General features: G+C 33.4%; 1 protein-coding gene across 5 annotated transcripts in view; it reads right to left on the reverse strand.

Annotated features, from left to right (window-relative positions):
• LOC148618061 (E3 ubiquitin-protein ligase TRAF7-like) overlaps window positions 1-22,765 on the reverse strand; it is a 33,494-nt gene that overhangs the window by 4,729 nt on the left and 6,000 nt on the right. Inside the window, exons 2-14 of one of the 5 annotated variants that reach the window (XR_015922619.1) lie at window positions 19,555-19,667; window positions 17,425-17,571; window positions 16,458-16,561; window positions 15,035-15,156; window positions 14,372-14,520; window positions 8,362-8,446; window positions 7,002-7,143; window positions 6,075-6,179; window positions 5,426-5,503; window positions 4,347-4,433; window positions 3,555-3,690; window positions 1,269-1,417; window positions 590-738 (exon numbers count right to left, since the gene is read on the reverse strand). Coding sequence is in view for 2 of the 5 variants with exons in the window: in XM_088585913.1 (XP_088442039.1) it covers window positions 590-738; window positions 3,555-3,690; window positions 4,347-4,433; window positions 5,426-5,503; window positions 6,075-6,179; window positions 7,002-7,143; window positions 8,362-8,446; window positions 14,372-14,520; window positions 15,035-15,156; window positions 16,458-16,561; window positions 17,425-17,571; window positions 19,555-19,667 (1,417 nt within the window). In the remaining 3 variants the exon portion in view is untranslated. Of the gene's footprint in view, window positions 1-576; window positions 739-1,268; window positions 1,418-3,554; window positions 3,691-4,346; window positions 4,434-5,425; window positions 5,504-6,074; window positions 6,180-7,001; window positions 7,144-8,361; window positions 8,447-14,371; window positions 14,521-15,034; window positions 15,157-16,457; window positions 16,562-17,424; window positions 17,572-19,554; window positions 19,668-22,765 lie in introns of all 5 variants that reach the window. The other 4 variants (XR_015922620.1, XR_015922621.1, XM_088585913.1 and 1 more) reach the window with 4 other exon arrangements.

The raw sequence follows: 22,765 nt of genomic DNA on the forward strand, positions 1-22,765 counted from the left end.
CATACGGCACATATATACCTACAGGAAGAATGTGTTAAAAGTTTTAACCGACTGTAATGGAAAACACTGTTATGGACACACTTACAAGGATAAAACAGTAAACCCCCATCTCCTTTGAAGCAGGGGTAGAACAAATGTAGCATGTGCATATTTCGACCTCAATCAACATGTAAGAATTCTACTCAACAGAGACAGAACAAAAAATCATTTTGAGTTAAAAGTTGAGTTTGAATTTGAGTCAAACTTACACCATAAAAATATACATGTAAGCTTACTGTGAAAGTACTATTTATCATGGGGTACCAATTTTCATGGTTTTTGTGGGAACACCAAACCATGAAATTTGATTTACAATGAATAAGAGATTCTCATTTATGTGTATGCAATAAACTTCAAAGCCACAAATTCAAGATTCCACAAGCTTGAGTTTCTACCCTGATCCACAAAAATTAGTAACCACGAATTTAAGTACTTTCACAGTAACTCGAAATTCAACTTGTGTAAAACTACATAAATTGATGTGAAGATTTAGAAAATTAATAATGAATTATATAAAAGCAGACAATATATAATTACAATAAGTTGTCACCTGAACACTCTGATCACCTGATGCAGAGAACAGGAAGCGACCTTTAAGGGAGGTAACTAGACTGTAAATTGTTCCCATGTGACCAGTCAAAGTGTGCACATGCTGGAAACTTGTACAACTAAAGATGTGTATACTCTGGTTATATGTGCCTAAAGATAGACCAAAAAATACAACTAATCAATAAATTTAAAAAATAAAAGAAATGAAGAGCAGTCTAAAAAGAACACACTATAATGACTTTGTCAATTTTGTTAAACAGTTACAAGGAAATAAATCCTGTGCAGTGTTAAACACAAATTAAAAACTGTACAAATGTTACAAAATAGAAGTTAATAATAGTACAAGGTATAATCCTGATGGGGTTATAAGGTTGATTATACTAATTATTTGCTTTTCAAATATTTCAGCCTAATGTGTTCTTTTTAAACTTCTAACTTAAAACACTACATTTAGACACAAAATGTATTGTAAACCAACCTGTCGTACAAAATCAGTTTATAACACTCCTGAAAAATTCACATATTCATGACAACCTATTTTTAAGCAACAAAAATTGTCACTGTGTCAATTACCAAGTTAAGACACTACCAAAGGAGGCTTTTATTTTTTATATTTTTCTGTCCATGTGAAAATAAGTTGGTTTACAATACAACAATAACAACTCAAGCTCTATTCTCACCATGACTTTCAAATCAGCTGATCCAGAAATAAGAAACCGACCAGAATTAGAAAGGGCCAAATCAATTACAGTACCAATATGACCCTTCAGTGTGGATACATGCTGATAAGTGGATATATCAAATACTTGTACCAATCTATTGTAGGTCCCTGTTCAGAGAAATAATACATGTACATAAATAGGTCATACACAATTAAGTAATAGAAGGCATTTTAATTCATCTAGGTGCTCCTCTCCCTTTTAATCAACCTAAGCTGCCCCTCTCTACCAACTGAAAATAATAACAGTTAACTATGATTGCTTTAGTAATAAGGTATGTAATTCTCATCACATGAATCCGTGGTTTCATAAGAATGGGTCCCGATCTACCATTCAAATGCATGGAAATTTCGTCATTAACAAAGCATTGATTTCATTTAAAAAAAAAAAAAAAACATCTTCCTGTGTTAAAAAAACAATTAAAAATGACAAATATATATTTCAACATGATAAAAGTGTACAAAAAAGCAATAAACAGTAATGCTCACTAACCTTTGCCCTAAATAAATCAATTTTTCATGAAAATGGATTGGTTTTTTGCCTTTTAAGGAAAGTTTCCTTCTAAAATCCACCATCAAAGGAAAACCTTATTGTTTCTTTTATGAAAATGAGTTACAGAAAGAAGAAACAGAATACAACAGCATCCCCTGTTGGAAAAGGTGAGAAAATCAAGTATGAGGGGCACATTGGTATAAAACTCAAATCTCATAAAGTTTTCTCTTATTGAACCATGGCAGTAACACAAGCTTTTTAAAATAATTTGTGAATATGTCGAATACGATGTACTGTGTACTGGTACTGTCAAGGTATAGAAAAAAATGCTTCACAGGGGGCAGCTTGATACAACTACAGAGATTAAACCCTGAACAGTTGGGGCAAGTATGGATACATCATTCAAACTTGATACAGGTTTGAAGTTTGAATGCGATTAGACATTTGACACAGGATGAAAATTTGACTAGAATCCTAGTGGCCACTTTGTGGAAGACAATACCATACCATTATAGGATCACAAATTTTTTGTCGTTGTATAAAAACAAATAGTTATGATTTAAATAAGAGGCTCCCAGGAGCCTGAATCGCTCACCTTAATAAATTTTGCCTTTCAAGTGCAATAACTCTAACAAGGAGTTGCTCAATGATATCATAAGGATCATTTCAGTGGTTGAAAATTTCCTTATATCTATCACAGTTTTCAAGATATTAGCAAAAAACAAAAAAAAACAACATCATTTTTCATCTTTCAAGGGCAATAACTCTAACAAAGAGTCATCTGACAACTTTGATCCCGGGACACTTTTGCAGGCCTCATACCATATTCTTCTGTGTATTCCACGCACCCCCTTCTTGGCAAGGTAGATCGACGAAAAAAGTTAGTTTCCATGTAAAACACGCACTGGGAAGCAAGGAAAAATCGCCAGCAGAAGACTGCATTGAGATGAAAGGATTCCAGTAATTATGGACTTGAAAATTTTGTCTCCAGAAAAAAAATCTATTAACTCATTGTTTTGGTGTATACTGCGCATCCCCCTTCTGGAACAAAGAAAAAGTTGAAAGAAAGTGTGTGGTATACACAGAAGAATACGGTAATAAAAAACTTTTCAGCAATGGAAAGAATTTGGCTAAACCTAAACAGTTTCGGAGATATATGAAAAAAAAACTTGTGACACCTTTGTTCTTTTTTTTTAGTAACATCAGCCACTTTTTTCCACAGATAAAAAATCCACAAATTAGATCTACGCAGAATACCCTTAGGAATACTCATAATAAGTTTGGTTCATATTTGTCTGAAAGTTTCAGAGGAGATTTTTGAAAGAAATGACATTAAAAATAGGGATAAAACACTGAAAAAGGGCAATAACTCTAACATGGCTTATCAGATTAAAATGAAAATTTGACCAGATATATCTCATCAAGCTGAACACCTTTCCTTTTTAAGAATTTGGCTAAACCTAATGATTTTGCAGATATAAGTGAAAAACTACTGTCTGACCCCTGTGTTCTATTTTTAGTAATAGTGGCCATGTTTTTCCAGGGATAAAAAATTGCCACTTCAATTCTATGCAGGATACCCTAAGGAACATTCCTTCCAAGTTTGGTTCCAATTGATTGAGTAGTGTCAGAGGAAAGGAGTTCTGAAAAATTGTTAACAACAACAACGACGGACACCAAGTGATGGCAGTAGCTCACATGACCTTCAGCCAGGTGAGCAAAAAATGGGCTCTAACAGATGTCTTGGATGCCTACCTGCTACAACATATCTGGGTGTTAGAGCTATAGAGTACACTGAACCAAAGGAATGATCAATCTTTCCCTTTAGATTGAATGGCTCTGTAGTATTCCATATATCTATTGTATTATGTGATCCACTATATAAACTATCCTGAAATAAATATGTAGCTGATTAAAATATTCACAAGGTTATTTAGTCATTTAATCAGGAGATGTTGGTCATTAATGTGTCTTTGGGACATCATTTTACTTTTTATCTTTCTGTTTTTGGTGGATTTCTTTATCTTTACTGTTTCAGAGTGTGCTTGTACTTGTTGAAAACTTTTTGGTGATCTTTAAAAGTATTTTCTATAATGTATTTAGACTTCAAGCTGGTTCATTTGTTATATTCTCATACCTGTTCTTTTTTCTACTTCTTTTTACACCATGTAGTTCTGATTGTGTAAAAATACAGGACAACTCAACATGTAGAAAAGTCATTCCAAATCTTCAAGGACCTTGGACATCACCCAACTTTATGAAGTGACATATTTATCTATATTGCCTCCCTAACTTATACCTTTGTCCTCTTTCAGGTCATACCTGCCTCATATTATGCTTAATATTCAGACACTTTTAGCAATTAGAAAATCACTCCATACATCCTGTGAATAGTTCTTTTTTCCTTCTCAAGTTTTCTTCTTAAGAGATTTTATATATTATACATTATACCAGTTTGTAGTCAATATATTGTATATAATTTTGTATCAGAGAATAAAAGCTTGTGTGTCCAATTTTGTCACCCTGAAACAACTCAAACTATTTTACCTTTGTACTGGAGAGTGCCAGAGCTCGTACCCAATGGTGTAATCCTGATATAACTGTCTTCATTGTAAGAGATTTTAACTCCCAGACCTGAAAATAAGAATGAATTAATTAGCAAATACTATCTTCATATGATACACATATGTCTACTTGTTCATGATGATAATGTAGAATTTAAGCTTACAACATGCATATGAATGATAAAAATAATCATTTGACTAAATACAATTAAAAAAATACTGCAAATTCAGAAATTATTGTGAGCATAATATAATTTGATCTTTCCATTTTAGTCCAAACTGTGATTTTAATTTTGTCCATTTTGAGAAAAATTCGACATAAATGAAAATATAACAGTAATGAGTTTTTTGCAATTTGAAGTCAGTTGCAATTTCTGAGTTTACAGAATTGATTGGTCTAAAATTTATTTCATGAAGAAAATTTTTGTGTATTAGATCACACAAAGGTGTACCTTCATAATTTGATGAAAGTAATGATTCATAAGAGAAAGTAGCAGTTCCATGGTATAATTACTACGAATATTACATTTAGGACTTTATGGGAAATCAATCCCTGAAGTTTGAAATATACAGTTAAACCTGACTATACAGAACATCTATCTGATTAAAGATCTTGTTTTTTTTATAGGTACATGTACACTGTACAGCAATTTTTGTACTCTTTTTCATTAATGTCCTCTCCCGTTGGATTTGGGAAGAATATCAAACCTTTGGGAACCAAAAAATGCTGTGGCAACCCGACTTTTTTTTGTTTTGAATTAAGCATTATTCTGAGGTAATTCTGCTTGGGGAAACATCCTGTATTCAGAGCTACATTCAAGGTAACAAAGTCACTGATGTAAAACCTGGACATAAAGAGAAATGTTTCCAGGGTTCAGTAAAACTGGTTTCACAGTACTTATTTGATGGTAGAAACAATGTCATTTTTACCATTATCAATTAGAGCGTTGACCTTATTTTTACCATTATCAATGAGAACGTTGACCTTATTTTTACCATTATCAATGAGCACGTTGACCTTATTTTTACCATTATCAATGAGAATGTTGACCTTATTTTTACCTTTATCAATGAGAACGTTGATGTAAATATATATTCCTCTGATATAACCATAGCACTAATGATATTATCATGGGCATTCTGAAAAAAAAAAATACATCATATAAACCAGCATCATAATAAATGGCTGTTTTCGACTGAAAGCAATGATATTATCATGGGCATTTGAAAAAAATACATCAAATAAAATAGCATCATACATAAATGGTTGTTATCAACCGAAAACAACAACTTTGGTTTCATTTTTCCAATTTTATTGTGAAATAAACGTATTGTCTGGGTAAAATAAATGTTAATAAATATAAATGGGTCTGGTCTATGATATTGTTTTATTATTGTTTTTTCCATTTTTTTTTCTATAAATTTCATATTTTGTCATAGTACATCAATCTCAATGGTTCTACATTGTAGTTTAACATTAACACATGTTTATGCACAACTACTGTATAATTATTTGTATGTATACATTTATTTTGTAAATTGTATTATGCACATATGGGTTTTGACCAATTATTGTAATTGTTTTTGAATCAATATATATTTAGTTATTTAGTTAGTTACTATCAAAAAATCAACAATATCACTAGAAACTTTAAAAATAACACTAGATACATCATAGAATAGGTAAGCATACAGTAATAGTTATCAATACCTCAATACATTTTTCTTCTGTGTATGTCTTTAAATTCCAAACTCTTATTGATCTATCATCACCAGCCGAATATAAAAAATCTTCATGAAGTTTCATAGTGTGTATCTATAAATAAATATTACAGTTCATTATACAACATAAACACACTCTCCTGTCAATCATCCTACAATTCTAATATGGCATGATTCAAAGCTCTTTAGACCACAACCATGGTAAAAAAGTGATAAACACATGACCAACATTTCGGGCAACATATAGGCAATGTCTATTAAAAAATATGAAGAAACTAGTCATATTTGAAACGAAATAAATCCCAGAAACTCCATTTTTTCATTGTTTACCACAGGCTGGCCATTTTTGCTGTTATTTACCCCTTGCTAACACTTGGAGGTAAAACAATGCAAATAAACGGCCAGCCCGTGGTAAAACAATGATAAAATGGAGTTTCTTTGATTTTTTTTCTTAAATGATATTTGTGTTTATAATACACCATTAGCTAGTTTACATGATGCTTTTAGGCACAAGATGGTCACAACACAGCTTCATCCACTCTACTTGTTATACTGATACCACTTACCTTAAAAACCGAAAGGGAAAACAGAACACTTTTAATTTATTGGTATCCACTTCAAAATCAATTCATCTATAATATAACTTATCATCCTTTGACTTACCAAATCTGACTAGATTCTCAAAGAATGACTTTCTATAGTGTTGATAGAACCTTTAGACAGATTTTTCATATCTCATTTACAATTTTTGTATAACCTTCCATAGTTTGGAGCAGGATCTCCATATTCAACTTCTTGTTTAATTTTGACATAGCTTAATTGACACAGCCTTAAGAAAGATTTGCAATGTCAAACTTACCATTCCAGTGTGACCTTCAAGAGTTTTGATACACCTTTAAGATAGATTCAAACTTACCGTTCCAGTGTGACCGTCCATAGTTTTGATGCAGCCTTTAGATAGATTCTCCATATCCCAAACTTTAATCATACTGTCTGATCCTGAACTGAACACTGTATATCTCCTGGCAGCCAAACACCATACAACATCTTTATGACCTCTACAAAATTAATGTCTGTTAAGAGAATTACCATTAATTAATGAAACATAGGTATCTAACAATATATTGTTTTTCAATGAAATACATCAGGATTATCACTCTTTAACCACAAATCCAACTATTTGGATAAAGTTCACAGGCTATGTCAATAAACAGCAATTCTCTAATAAGAATGTCTAGTATTTTAATTGGTTAAAAGATTCATTTTTTTAAATTACCCTTTATGCAGTAACACATATTATAGTCCCTGAACTGATCCATGCAACAACTTGACGGATCGATGACTGTTGACTGATTGATCGCTGATGGATCGCTCGATGACCAATGACCGGTGACCGATCTGATCGCAATTTTGTTATGTAAAATGACGTAAGATCTGTTTGAAATAAAAGTATGAATTTGATGTTTAAATCTATTACATTATGTAAATATGTGTAAAATTGACAAAGAAAACAATAAAAACTGTAAAATACAGTGACCGCTCTGTGGTCATGTGATGCGATCACCGGTTTGACGGATCGATGACTGACCGGAAACTGATCAGTGACTGATGACCGATTACAATTTTTGTTGCACGGATTGGTTCAGGTACTGTACTGATGGTAACTTTAGTCTTCCCTCGGCATCATTATTTACTTTGGATGAGTTTAGAGTAAAAGCTAAGGTGCAAGGGATAAATTGTCAGCCACTGATATACAACCTATACCAAACATACAATTGACTATCAAGCACATGACTTAATGACCTTACACTGCCCGGTACCTGTTCAAATAAATATCTATCAGAAATAATATGTAGTTAGCATTATTGTGCTAGGTAAAACCTACTCACAATTCCATTTATTGGAAAGTGGTAATGTCCAACAAAACAGGAGGCTAATATTGGACATCAAACAAAGTTGTTTTTAAGCACTATCTATATAAAGTCACATAACAAATTTAAAATCAATCCATCAATGAGTCATGCTGTAATGAAATTCAAAAGGGCAGTGATGGGCTGAATAAATGGGGTATTAAACTGGTTAACAATTAAATGTACTTGGATAATGATGCAAATGGAAAGGGTTTGGATTAGACAGGTTTTTGGGTAAATGGGGTTTGTATTAGAAAGATTTGGTTAAGACAGCTTTTTTTGAATTATTCAGGTTTTAAGTTTAATTAAGGTTTGGTTTTGACAAGTTTCACTGTAATTTAAAGTTTTTTTAAAACAAGAACCTACTTTAGAGTACCTATACACTTAAATACAAAAGGCATCTGCCAGTGTTCTTCTCTGATCGTACTGGTTGGACTCCTCTTTGTACCACCTGAAATAATAAAAACGGAAATGAGAATCTTGATCTGTGAAAATACTATTTATAATATATTTGTCTTTTTACATGTGTATCACTGTTAATTAACCCATATATGTAGATTTGAAATCTGATATTTACTAAAACTGAATTTCCTATGCACTGCTTGAGACCCTGAGATCTTTTCAAAGTCTATCTAAAAGTTGTTTCCATGATGAGATGAGTGCCCATAAATAATTAACTTCAACCATCGAAAAGAACATGAAACCTTAAAAATAAACCTTTCAAAGTCAATTAGTGTTTATTCAGAAACTGTTGAGTGCATTTATCATTGTCCTTTTGCCATTTTAGCGCAAAATGCAATTGTTGATTTTTGCAAATTTGAGAAAAATCACTCAGCAGTAATGAGAAAAAAGTTCTGCATTAAAGAGTCATAAAGTTTTTATTATTGCAATTTAAAGTCAGTCACATCTCCATTTTTGTTTATTCCGAACATTTCTGAACTTCTTGTACTTCAGTGATTTTGGACCAGCGTACTTAAAGAATTCTTTACATAGACATCTTTTATATTCTGTAGGCATAAATATTTCAATATTATAGTTACGAGAAATGTACATTCTTGAGATGTTATCATGCCATGCTACTATAATTACATAAGTTAAATTTTGGGTCGTGTATGGACAGCATTAAAATAGTTGCAGTCCCAGGACGGTAACTACAGGCTGACATAAAATCAGGCAGAAAACCATTACTTTTTGTCAGCTTTCAGCCTTTCTAAATAGTGCAAATGTATCCATTATGTCAGATTAGTGATGTCAAAACAAGTAAAAGGAGTTTGGATAAAAGTGATAAAAATAGATAAAATTTAGAACAAAAATTGAATCCAAATTAATCGTTCTGATAAATTTCACTTCCTCCATTGTATTTATATTTTACTGCAAATACATGTACGATTTTCAGAAAGATTGTAGCTTATTGATTAAGAGAGTTGAAATTTATTACAGTATACAAACTTATTGCTCTTTCCTTTATATGCATGATTCTGAGATTGACTTGTACTGATACCTATAATTCAGTACCATATTAAGAGATACAAATGGGGAAACAACATGTATTAATACATTACATACACACATTTTAAGTTAAGAACAGGATAACTCAAAACAAGAAAGCAGCAAGATAAGCATTAACATGTTAAAATAATGTTTCTTTATAAAAAAAATTGTTTTAATCAACATCATCCCCTATATACATGTAGATCCAGGGATACGCCTGTTAACTATCAGATGGACAGAATATCATGTTCTAATTAGTTAATTCCTTTGCTGTGCAACAAAGTTTAAGGCAGGGGCAAAGTTCAACAAAGTTTAAGGCAGGGGCAAAGTTCATCAAGGTCTAAGGCAGGGTCAAAGTTCAGCAAGGAGATGACATTAGCAGTATGCTTTACTTTTCTGAGTTTAGAATCCCCCTTCTATTTTAATCATTTCTAAGCGTTCCTGATAGATATTTTAAAAGTAAAGCACCATAGTCATAGATTATAAAGCACATAAATTCCTAAAAGGCCCAAGTAATGAGTTCAAATATTCAAAATAGTTTCAGTATAGAAATAAACAGACGTCACAATTCTTCTTAATTGCTACAATTTTTCCCTCTTAGTTGAAGAATATATTGATTTCAGATAAAAATGTTACGTCTGAAGATCTGGCCTGAACTGAATGTATTACATGATAAAATGTTACGTCTTTCCTGAAGATCTGGCCTCAACTGAATGTATTACATGATAAAAATGTTACGTCTTTCCTGAAGATCTGGCCTCAACTGAATGTATTACATGATAAAAATGTTACGTCTTTCCTGAAGATCTGGCCTGAACTGAATGTATTACATGATAAAATGTTACGTCTTTCCTGAAGATCTGGCCTCAACTGAATGTATTACATGATAAAAATGTTACGTCTTTCCTGAAGATCTGGCCTCAACTGAATATATTACATGATAAAAATGTTACGTCTTTCCTGAAGATCTGGCCTCAACTGAATGTATTACATGATAAAAATGTTACGTCTTTCCTGAAGATCTGGCCTCAACTGAACGTATTACATGATAAAATGTTACGTCTTTCCTGAAGATCTGGCCTCAACTGAACGTATTACATGATAAAATGTTACGTCTTTCCTGAAGATCTGGCCTCAACTGAACGTATTACATGATAAAAATGTTACGTCTTTCCTGAAGATCTGGCCTCAACTGAATGTATTACATGATAAAAATGTTACGTCTTTCCTGAAGATCTGGCCTCAACTGAATGTATTACATGATAAAAATGTTACGTCTTTCCTGAAGATCTGGCCTCAACTGAATGTATTACATGATAAAAATGATACGTCTTTCCTGAAGATCTGGCCTGAACTGAATATATTACATGATAAAATGTTACGTCTTTCCTGAAGATCTGGCCTCAACTGAATGTATTACATGATAAAATGTTACGTCTTTCCTGAAGATCTGGCCTCAACTGAATGTATTACATGATAAAATGTTACGTCTTTCCTGAAGATCTGGCCTCAACTGAATGTATTACATGATAAAAATGTTACGTCTTTCCTGAAGATCTGGCCTCAACTGAATGTATTACATGATAAAAATGTTACGTCTTTCCTGAAGATCTGGCCTGAACTGAATGTATTACATGATAAAAATGTTACGTCTTTCCTGAAGATCTGGCCTGAACTGAATGTATTACATGATAAAAATGTTACGTCTTTCCTGAAGATCTGGCCTCAACTGAATGTATTACATGATAAAAATGATACGTCTTTCCTGAAGATCTGGCCTGAACTGAATATATTACATGATAAAATGTTACGTCTTTCCTGAAGATCTGGCCTCAACTGAATGTATTACATGATAAAATGTTACGTCTTTCCTGAAGATCTGGCCTCAACTGAATGTATTACATGATAAAATGTTACGTCTTTCCTGAAGATCTGGCCTCAACTGAATGTATTACATGATAAAATGTTACGTCTTTCCTGAAGATCTGGCCTCAACTGAATGTATTACATGATAAAAATGTTACGTCTTTCCTGAAGATCTGGCCTCAACTGAATGTATTACATGATAAAAATGTTACGTCTTTCCTGAAGATCTGGCCTCAACTGAATGTATTACATGATAAAAAATGGAGCTCCACATGTTGTTGTGCTAGGAATACCCCTATTTGTACAGGAGGTTGTAATCAAACAGCAACCAAAATCACTAACAACATACGGCATATATATATTAAGCCATACACCAAATTTGAAATCAATCCATTCATTGGGAGTTAAGATAATGATGACAAAATTTGACGGACAAGGTACGTGTACAATTTACATTTTAACACACACTTGTTGAGTGGTTATGTATGTTTTGTTTTGACTTCAAAGACTAGTAAATAAACTGATCCAAAAAATAAAATACAAAAAAGATTCAACTTGCAGATGACAAGAGAACAGTTAAAAAAGATACAAGTGTATTGTAATTGTATAAATGCTCATAAGGCAGAATATTTGGTAATTTGCAAGTTGCATTTTCATTACGAATAAGATGAAAGAAAAAAGTACAGAAAATAACATGTTTTATTAAATATGTTACCATAATATTTAACTGTTGAAAATAAAATTACAAAATGTCTAAATGTTTTGATAAAGAACATGTATCTTATATGCTCCAATTTTATATAGAAATTAAATAAACATGCTCCCCAATGCAGTAACCATAATATGGTCAGTATATAATCTGAGTTATAATATAAGTTGTAAAACAAGAAGATGATGTTGTTTTTGTCTGAATATTAATCCAACCATATGACATACCTATATAAAGCTTCATTAAAAATTTCAAGTTGCTGTGTTAAGTAGCTGAAGAGATAATTGTGGATGGACAAATGGATGAATGGACAAACAGACGAACAGACACCATGATTACTATATAGCTCTAGCAAGTGGCGATATAAAAAATAATGATAACTGAATCTTTCAGACTTATGCTTCAATATCTATAACTAAGTATACATGTATGTAATTTAAGTACAATTTAGAAACTATTCTGCTGATCCAGAGTTATTACACTTTGAACATAAAATAAGGGGAATAACTCTTAATTCATTCATTAATACTGATCAGTTTTACAGTAAAACAGGACAGCAATTAGGTACTTAAACACTTCAATATTTTACTAAATTGTTTAAATTTCATGTCCAATGGCAGTTATATAATGTATTTAAGGACCAACATGTTTAATCAATAAAACACACTTTGTACTATTTGGGCATGCTGAGCTAAATATTTAATGTGCTACCTCAAAGAAACAAGAGCCAATAGGCCCCATGTAGGCATGTCACAGTTTGTCATTCAACTTGGACATATAATTCTGACTCCAAACCAGCCAATTATTCTATTCCTTATATGCAAAAGTTGATAGAGAAGCAGTGACTACCAATTTAAAAGTCTTTGATGTGAATCAGGCTGGGATCAACCCCATAAACACCTGTAATCCAGGCCAGCAAGGGACCACCAAGGTAGTTAACACTCTAGTGAAAGATAAAAGGTTTTAAGCACCTGTAATCCAGGCGAACATGGGACCACCAAAGTAGTAAACACTCTAGTGAAAGTTAAAAGGTTTCAAATACCTGTAATCCCGGCCAGCAGGAGACCACCAAGGTAGTAAACACTCTAGTGAAAGTTAAAAGGTTTCAAATACCTGTAATCCAGGCCAGCAGGAGACCACAAAGGTAGTAAACATTCTGGTGAAAGTTAAAAGGTTTCAAATACCTGTAGTCCAGGTCACCAGGAGACCACCAAGGTAGTAAACACTCTAGTGAAAGTTAAAGGTTTCAAATACCTGTAATCCAGGTCAGCAGGAGACCATCAAGGTATTTAACACTCTAATGAAAGTTAAAAGGTTCCAAACACCTGTAATCCAGGTCAGCAGGTGACCACCAAGGTAGTTAACACTCTAGTGAAAGTTAAAAGGTTTCAAACACCTGTAATCCAGGTCAGCAAGGGACCACCAAGGTATTTAACACTCTAGTGAAAGTTAAAGGTTTCAAACACCTGCAATCCCAGCCAGCAGGAGACCACCAAGGTAGTAAACACTCTATTCAAAGTTAAAGGTTTCAAACACCTGTAATCCAGGCCAGCAAGGGACCACCAAGGAAGTAAACACTCTAGTGAAAGTTAAAAGGTTTCAAACACCTGTAATCCAGGCTAGCAGGAGACCATCAAAGTAGTAAACACTCTAGTGAAAGTTAAAGGTTTCAAGCACCTGTAATCCAGGTCAGCTGGAGATCACCAAGGTAGTAAACACTCTAGTGAAAGTTAAAGGTTTCAAACACCTGCAATCCAGACCAGCAGGAGACCACCAAGGTAGTAAACACTCCAGTGAAAGTTAAAGGTTTCAAACACCTGCAATCCAGACCAGCAGGAGACCACCAAGGTAGTAAACACTCTAGTGAAAGTTAAAGGTTTCAAACACCTGCAATCCAGACCAGCAGGAGACCACCAAGGTAGTAAACACTCTAGTGAAAGTTAAAGGTTTCAAACACCTGTAATCCAGACCAGCAGGAGACCACCAAGGTAGTAAACACTCTAGTGAAAGTTAAAGGTTTCAAACACCTGCAATCCAGACCAGCAGGAGACCACCAAGGTAGTAAACACTCCAGTGAAAGTTAAAGGTTTCAAACACCTGTAATCCAGGCCAGCAGGAGACCACCAAGGTAGTAATCACTCTACTCAAAGTTGGTTTATATTTCAAATAAGATCAATAAGGTACACATAAAAAACTTCCAAAAAATTTAACATAACCCTTCTAATCTGAATGATGAAATTTTAATTAGTACAGTAAGTAGGTTGATATCCTTCACAATAAATTCTTATTCTCATCAAACAGAATACTTACTCAAGTTGCTTGAGCTATTTGACCTTGACCTAATCCCTGAACTGTCAGCGCCCCCTGGTGATCCAAAAGATCTTCTGTTTCTATTTGTCATCAGCTGCTCAAGAGTCGACTGTAGAAGATCATACTTAGACTGTAAGGACTGCATTTCTCTAAAAAAAAATACAAGACAAGTCATGCATCTTATGGCCATTCAAAGTTTATTTCTTGGTTACCAGGCCAATTTTTATAAAATAAATGAGAGAAGGAGGCAGTATTTGTTGCCTAAACAATGAATAGGGTGCTTTTTATATTGTTAATAGAAGTACTCTTACGTGTAAGGAACATGGCATTTTCCCCAACATGGTGCACTAATATGGTTTGCAGTCAGGTTTTCCAAATTATGGACTGACGACCCCAGCATGCAACCCAGTTGCTCTGTGGACAGGGTTCTGTGTGCTATTAAAACGTCTTTTACAACAAGCTTAGTGCTCCTGCAGCATTGCATCGGACCAGCAGAGGGCCTATCATTTAAGCCCTTGCATAATTCAGAATAGTTAACTTTTAAAGCAAACATACAAATATTACAAATGTCATGACTTCACAAATAGTTAAAAATATTCTCAAGCTTAGGTATTATTTGGTTCAGATTAAGTGAACATACATAGTCAGCATACAAAACTGTACCTAATACATGTATCAAGTTGACTTTGAAGTGTTGATTTACCACCTTCCAACTTGTTTACTCTGTTCTCTAGTAACTCAATACGATCCTTCAATTCCTTATTGTTCTCTTCTAACAGTCTTGTCTAAAAATAGTTCATATAATATAATAATGTTTAAAAATTAATCGTTATACAGGGAATTTTCTACTGTAAATTAGCTATACACCACATTTTTCATTTTTTTTTCAGCTTTTCACAGTAAATATAATATGTTATATTTATGACATATGAACTCATCTCCTTACCACATCTCTAGCCACAAAAGTCCAACACGCTAACCATTATACAACTAGTCATCCCCAAATAGGTGTAGTAATGGTTAGCCTGTTGAACTTCGATGGCAAGGTGCGTCCTGCCGTAAGAAAATAAATTTGTATCTCATAAAAATTACGTACATACAATTATTTGACAACCTCAAGTATTCATCAAGATATGAGGCATTGCTACAGTTTAAGATGAGGAAACATCACATTATTACTACATTTTTGTACATTGATAACACTGAATTGTTTTTTTTTTTTCAGTAAGATTATTACATGATACAGATTTAAAGTAAATACATGTATAATTGGTGTTTAAAAAGACCCTGCTAACAATGTGGTTAAATTCAACTTCTATGTTCTTAATGCTACTAAAAAGTAAAAGCAATGTAGTACAAACCTAAAGTGTAAGTCTTTGTAAGAATCAGGCAAAATGGGAAAAAATCAGAAACATTCATGTAAAAAAACCACCTATCTGACAGAATATAATTTCAATCAAGGATAGTTTCATTTTTTGATCCCTGCATCACTGGACTTGTTCTGAAATTTTCCAATACAATGTTCAACAAATGAGGTTTTAAACACAGTTATCTGCCCTTGAAATCTTCATTTTCAGTGCATTTCAATGAAATTATAAATCAGTTTACCAAAATGATATGGAAAATCTGGTCTCTGTTCCTTGATTCTGATGGTGCAAATAGTCATTTTATGTGGTGGGTTTTTCATACCATGTTTCACCCACTGCCTGATTCTTACAGAGATTGACACTAAATACAAACTGAAAAAACTCATAAATCAATTGTTATTTATGTATGACTTAAGACAATTGGAAGAATTGATTAAAGGCATAAAAACACCAAATATGTCTGTTTCCTGCTACTCTAGTTACCTGATTATTTTGTGCCTACCCAAAACATTTTATGGCCTTTTCGGGTCAAGTTTAAATTGTTTCCCTATTGAATCAATCAATTTTTGAAAAATAAAATAATTTCCCTATCTATCAACCCTATTTTTTCACTTGTAGCAGGAAGCAAGACTAATATTATTTTTTTGGCTTTACATAAACACTAAAATACCTTGGAAACAATATTTTACACAGTATGTATAATAAGCTTGTATCAATACCTGGAGATTAAAATCTTGAATAGTAACACTGTTCTGTAGACCTCTGTAACCACAGATTTCTAAATGTTCTATCATTTGGTCCTTGGTACCAGCAAACTCACATCCTAAATAAGTATTTATAAAACATGTAGATGAAACAACAAAAAACATGACAAGTCCAAATTTATACTTGTGTATAATGTTTCAAATGTAAACAAGAAAACAGAATGAGATTTTTTTTCATGACCAAATGATATTGTGCATTTATTATATTTCTTGAAGCCAGGAGCCTTGTTTTCTTTTTACCATGGGACCAATAAGGTCATACACTGTGAGGTTACGAGTTGCTCATTTACTTTTGTTTCTCTGTGTTATTTTGGTTCTTTTATGTTCTTTGTTGTATGTGTGTTTTCCATGTCTAGTCTCTATCTTTTGATTACCACTCAAACCTTGGTTACCTTGAATAATTTTCATCCCATTTATAACAGGCTGATATCTTCATTTCAAGATTTGGCTATCTTCTCATTGTCTAATAGGTATTAAACCATATCTCATATTTTTTCTGTTTCTTTCAAAACTAGAATATTGACTAGTCTTTGGTGCACAATTTTTTTTGCTGGATGGATGTATTTTTTTTTTTTTTGAAGTTCTGCTTGAATATAAAAAAATGCATGTACGTTTTGTAAGTGATGATAAAAAGTGAATTTAAAACATTTACAAAGATAATTGTACTTATGATCGAACAGTTGCTTCAAATGATCTTTATGTCATTATTTTACTTTTTACCTCGATTTTGAAGAAGTGTCATTGTTCTGTTACCTTGAATTTTATTACTAATGTTGTTGTGGTCTTACAGAGCTTATTTTAAAGGTGTGTTTACACTTGTTAAAGACCTTTTGATGATCTCTGAAAGTATTTACTATTTTGTATTTAGGTTATAAGCATTTGTTGTGTTTCACCATATCTATTCTTTCTTTCTTTATCATACCTTTTAACTTGTGGTTACATGACATATATGCACACACTTCCAAATGTGATTCTAATTCAGCTTTCCGGAATTTCCCACATCTCTCTTCACTATGGGGGCATGGAATAGGAGCGAATGAACACTGAGACTCATGATCTTTCCTTTTTCCTACAAATGCATGTATATCATTTACTGTTACATGTATTTGAATAAATGTTTGAAAACTGTATACCCAATCCATTAAGGGTCAAGTGAAAACTGTATACCCAAGTTTTCTTTTTTCCCACTTAAAACTTCAGTTACATAACATTTAATTGGTATTTAAATTTACTTAACGAAGAAAGTCTTCTTCTTGTTAATTATAATCTTCCAGAAATAAAATATCAATTACTCTAATATGACATCATTAAAAGGCATCGAGACCACAACTGTGTCGATTTTCAGCTGCTATATGAGAAGCATGTGACTTATTGGGCATGGCTTTTATGTGTGTAAATTACTGCCCACCATAAATCATGTAAACAAACACATGTAACATTCTGATGAGTATCAGCTGTTTTCAATCATTTCAGTAGTGTGAATGAACATTAATTTCATACTTGATAAAAATATTAGACATTAGACATTTAGAAAAATTATTTATATTCTGTAAAAACACTTACATACATACATGTACATGGTAGCACTCGCCATGTGTGCCATCATGTATGAAAACAAACCATAACAACTGTCAATGAATGAAATATTACAGTCCAGGCGTCGTACCTGTCCATGTGTGACCTTATAATGCAAACATGAACTGTGCCATATCCAACATCATTCTACTTAGTTCACCCTTTCTATTATTATAGATCATAATACAAAGCAAAGTTTTACTACCAGCCATTTCAACTGTCATAGCGTCAAGTGTACAGTCAATTATGGACAAATATGGCTGGTCTAAGGTTCCCGTAATAAGTCACAAAAATGTTAAAAAGTACTGTAATTGTCCTATTAGAATCAAAATAAAGCATGGAAACTCCATTTTATCATTGTTTTACCACTGGCTTATCATTTATGCCAATATTTTACCCCTCACTATCAATCTGGGTTAAATAATGTGGCATAAATGGTCAGCCCACAGTAAAATAATGATAAAATGGAGTTCCTGTGATTTATTTCTTAAGTTTCTTCTGTTGATACATCCTTTAATCTATTTATTAATACAGTGAAAACAGTCTGAACCAAATCCTTTTTGGACTTTACTACTGGTTCCATTAAGATATGTGTTGGGTTTCCAAAGGATCAAAATACATTTCAATTGATATAAGAGGACTTATTAAAGTGACAGGTATGGACAGATGGACAGGTTTTGGGATTTTTGTTAAAGTGACAGGTATGGACAGTTGGACAGGTTTTGGGATTTTTATTAAAGTGACAGGTATGGACAGATGGACAGGTTTAGGGATTTTTATTAAAGTGACAGGTATGGACAGATGGACAGGTTTAGGGATTTTTATTAAAGTGACAGGTATGGACAGATGGACAGGTTTAGGGATTTTTATTTAAGTGACAGGTATGGACAGATGGATAGGTTTTGGGATTTTTGTTAAAGTGACAGGTATGGACAGATGGACAGGTTTAGGGATTTTTATTTAAGTGACAGGTATGGACAGATGGACAGGTTCAGGGATTGTTATTAAAGTGACAGGTATGGACAGATGGACAGGTTTTAGGATTTTTATTAAAGTGACAGGTATGGACAGATGGACAGGGATTTTTTCAGGATTTAGTTAAGACAAGTTTCACTGTACTTTTTTTCAGAAATCATAAGTTTCAATCTGCAGTAGTAGCTACATCTGTTTTTTTTTTAACATTTTAGGATCTTTGAGATGCATACCATGTATATACGGCTTTTATGATAAATATACTGTATAGCAGGTGACAAGTGTAATATTTGTCAAGTTCTAATTTTGGCAATATTCAGAGGGGCAAAGATAAAAGCTCAAAGTCGTACTTTACTAAAGAAGATAACATATTTTACTTAGTTTCATCGCATGAAGATTTTTGACTATTTAAATTAGAAACAAAATGTTTCCCCATAGAATAAATCATGATATTGGACACATATAAAAATTACCCACTATGATACAGTACATATATATAACTTGCCTATTTGAATTTTTTCTTGACAACCACTGGGGTCAGGAACATAATCACCATTCTGGATCCTTAACCCATACTGACAATAGATTGTTAAATCTTCTATCTGCCCAACTACCAGTCTGAAACAAAATATGAACATGTGTATTTTATATTTAGTTTGTAAATAACATGTTGAACTTATAAATAAATGTGCTATGAGTTATCAAGTGAAGTATACATACATGTACAAAAAAATTACATTGTATAATACATGTACTTCAACTTTCCTAAAATACATGATCACATGTTACAGTACTAATATAAACATAAATTGAGTTACCCCCCTTTGCACAACATTTTATAAGTTAGAGAAAGCATCATCCACAAATATAAATGTTGGTAAATGGTAAAGGTGTAATGTTGATTCATGTAGTAATATTATAAGCTTAAGGGTCTAAGAACTGGTTAAAATGTAATATACATGTTTATATTATTTACATGTACATGTATCAGTTATCTCCTACAAAATAGTATACCCATCAAATCATCCATTAAATCATCAATATGATTTACATGAAAAGTAACTAATGTATGCACATCATGGTTTACTAATCTTTATTTTACTGGAAAAATACAGTGCATCAGAGTATAAATTTTGTATAATTAATGAGATAAGAAACTTGTTAATTACCCAGTTTATAGATAAAATTATCATGTGGTGGATAACGAGATTCCCTAAAGACCTAAAAATGGGAAACTGAAGATTTTATTTAATTATCTTTAAAAACAAATAAGTTGTGATAGGTTATTGTGAAAATAATTAAATCAATTTCAAATTATTTTCATTTTTGTAAAAATTGAGATTTTCTTTTTTGTTCTAACATCATTATAGCTAATAGACAACATTCTGTTCCATAAAAGTTCATATCAAGGTCAACAGATCATAGACATTACACTGGGTGTCAACAGATCATAGACATTACACTGAAGGTCAACAGATCATAGACATTACACTGAAGGTCAACAGATCATAGACATTACACTGGGTGTCAACAGATCATAGACATTACACTGAAGGTCAACAGATCATAGACATTACACTGGGTGTCAACAGATCATAGACATTACACTGGGTGTCAATAGATCATAGACATTACACTGGGTGTCAACAGATCATAGACATTACACTGGGTGTCAACAGATCATAGACATTACACTGGGTGTCAACAGATCATAGACATTACACTGGGTGTCAATAGATCATAGACATTACACTGGGTGTCAATAGATCATAGACATTACACTGGGTGCCAACAGAACAGATCATAGACATTACACTGGGTGCCAACAGATGATATACATTACACTGGGTGTCAATAGATCATAGACATTACACTGGGTGTCAACAGAACAGATCATAGACATTACACTGGGTGTCAACAGATCATAGACATTACACTGGGTGTCAATAGATCATAGACATTACACTGGGTGTCAATAGATCATAGACATTACACTGGGTGTCAACAGATCATAGACATTACACTGGGTGTCAACAGATCATAGACATTACACTGGGTGTCAACAGATCATAGACATTACACTGGGTGTCAATAGATCATAGACATTACACTGGGTGTCAACAGATCATAGACATTACACTGGGTGTTAATAGATCATAGACATTACACTGGGTGTCAATAGATCATAGACATTACACTGGGTGTCAACAGATCATAGACATTACACTGGGTGTCAACAGATCATAGACATTACACTGGGTGTCAATAGATCATAGACATTACACTGGGTGTCAACAGATCATAGACATTACACTGGGTGTCAACAGATCATAGACATTACACTGGGTGTCAATAGATCATAGACATTACACTGGGTGTCAACAGATCATAGACATTACACTGGGTGTCAATAGATCATAGACATTACACTGGGTGTCAACAGATCATAGACATTACACTGGGTGTCAACAGATCATAGACATTACACTGGGTGTCAATAGATCATAGACATTACACTGGGTGTCAACAGATCATAGACATTACACTGGGTGTCAATAGATCATAGACATTACACTGGGTGTCAACAGATCATAGACATTACACTGGGTGCCAACAGAACAGATCATAGACATTACACTGGGTGTCAACAGATCATAGACATTACACTGGGTGTCAATAGATCATAGACATTACACTGGGTGTCAACAGATCATAGACATTACACTGGGTGCCAACAGAACAGATCATAGACATTACACTGGGTGTCAACAGATCATAGACATTACACTGGGTGTCAATAGATCATAGACATTACACTGGGTGTCAACAGATCATAGACATTACACTGGGTGTCAACAGATCATAGACATTACACTGGGTGTCAACAGATCATAGACATTACACTGGGTGTCAATAGATCATAGACATTACACTGGGTGTCAATAGATCATAGACATTACACTGGGTGCCAACAGAACAGATCATAGACATTACACTGGGTGCCAACAGATGATATACATTACACTGGGTGTCAATAGATCATAGACATTACACTGGGTGTCAACAGAACAGATCATAGACATTACACTGGGTGTCAACAGATCATAGACATTACACTGGGTGTCAATAGATCATAGACATTACACTGGGTGTCAATAGATCATAGACATTACACTGGGTGCCAACAGAACAGATCATAGACATTACACTGGGTGTCAACAGATCATAGACATTACACTGGGTGTCAACAGATCATAGACATTACACTGGGTGTCAACAGATCATAGACATTACACTGGGTGTCAATAGATCATAGACATTACACTGGGTGTCAACAGAACAGATCATAGACATTACACTGGGTGTCAACAGATCATAGACATTACACTGGGTGTCAATAGATCATAGACATTACACTGGGTGTCAATAGATCATAGACATTACACTGGGTGTCAATAGATCATAGACATTACACTGGGTGTCAATAGATCATAGACATTACACTGGGTGCCAACAGATCATAGACATTACACTGGGTGTCAACAGATCATAGACATTACACTGGGTGTCAATAGATCATAGACATTACACTGGGTGTCAATAGATCATAGACATTACACTGGGTGTCAATAGATCATAGACATTACACTGGGTGTCAATAGATCATAGACATTACACTGGGTGTCAACAGAACAGATCATAGACATTACACTGGG

The sequence above is a fragment of the Perna viridis genome, chromosome 5 (assembly GCF_037379345.1).
Source record: "Perna viridis isolate PV_CMFRI_1.1 ecotype Kerala chromosome 5, ASM3737934v1, whole genome shotgun sequence".
Taxonomy (NCBI): domain Eukaryota; kingdom Metazoa; phylum Mollusca; class Bivalvia; order Mytilida; family Mytilidae; genus Perna; species Perna viridis.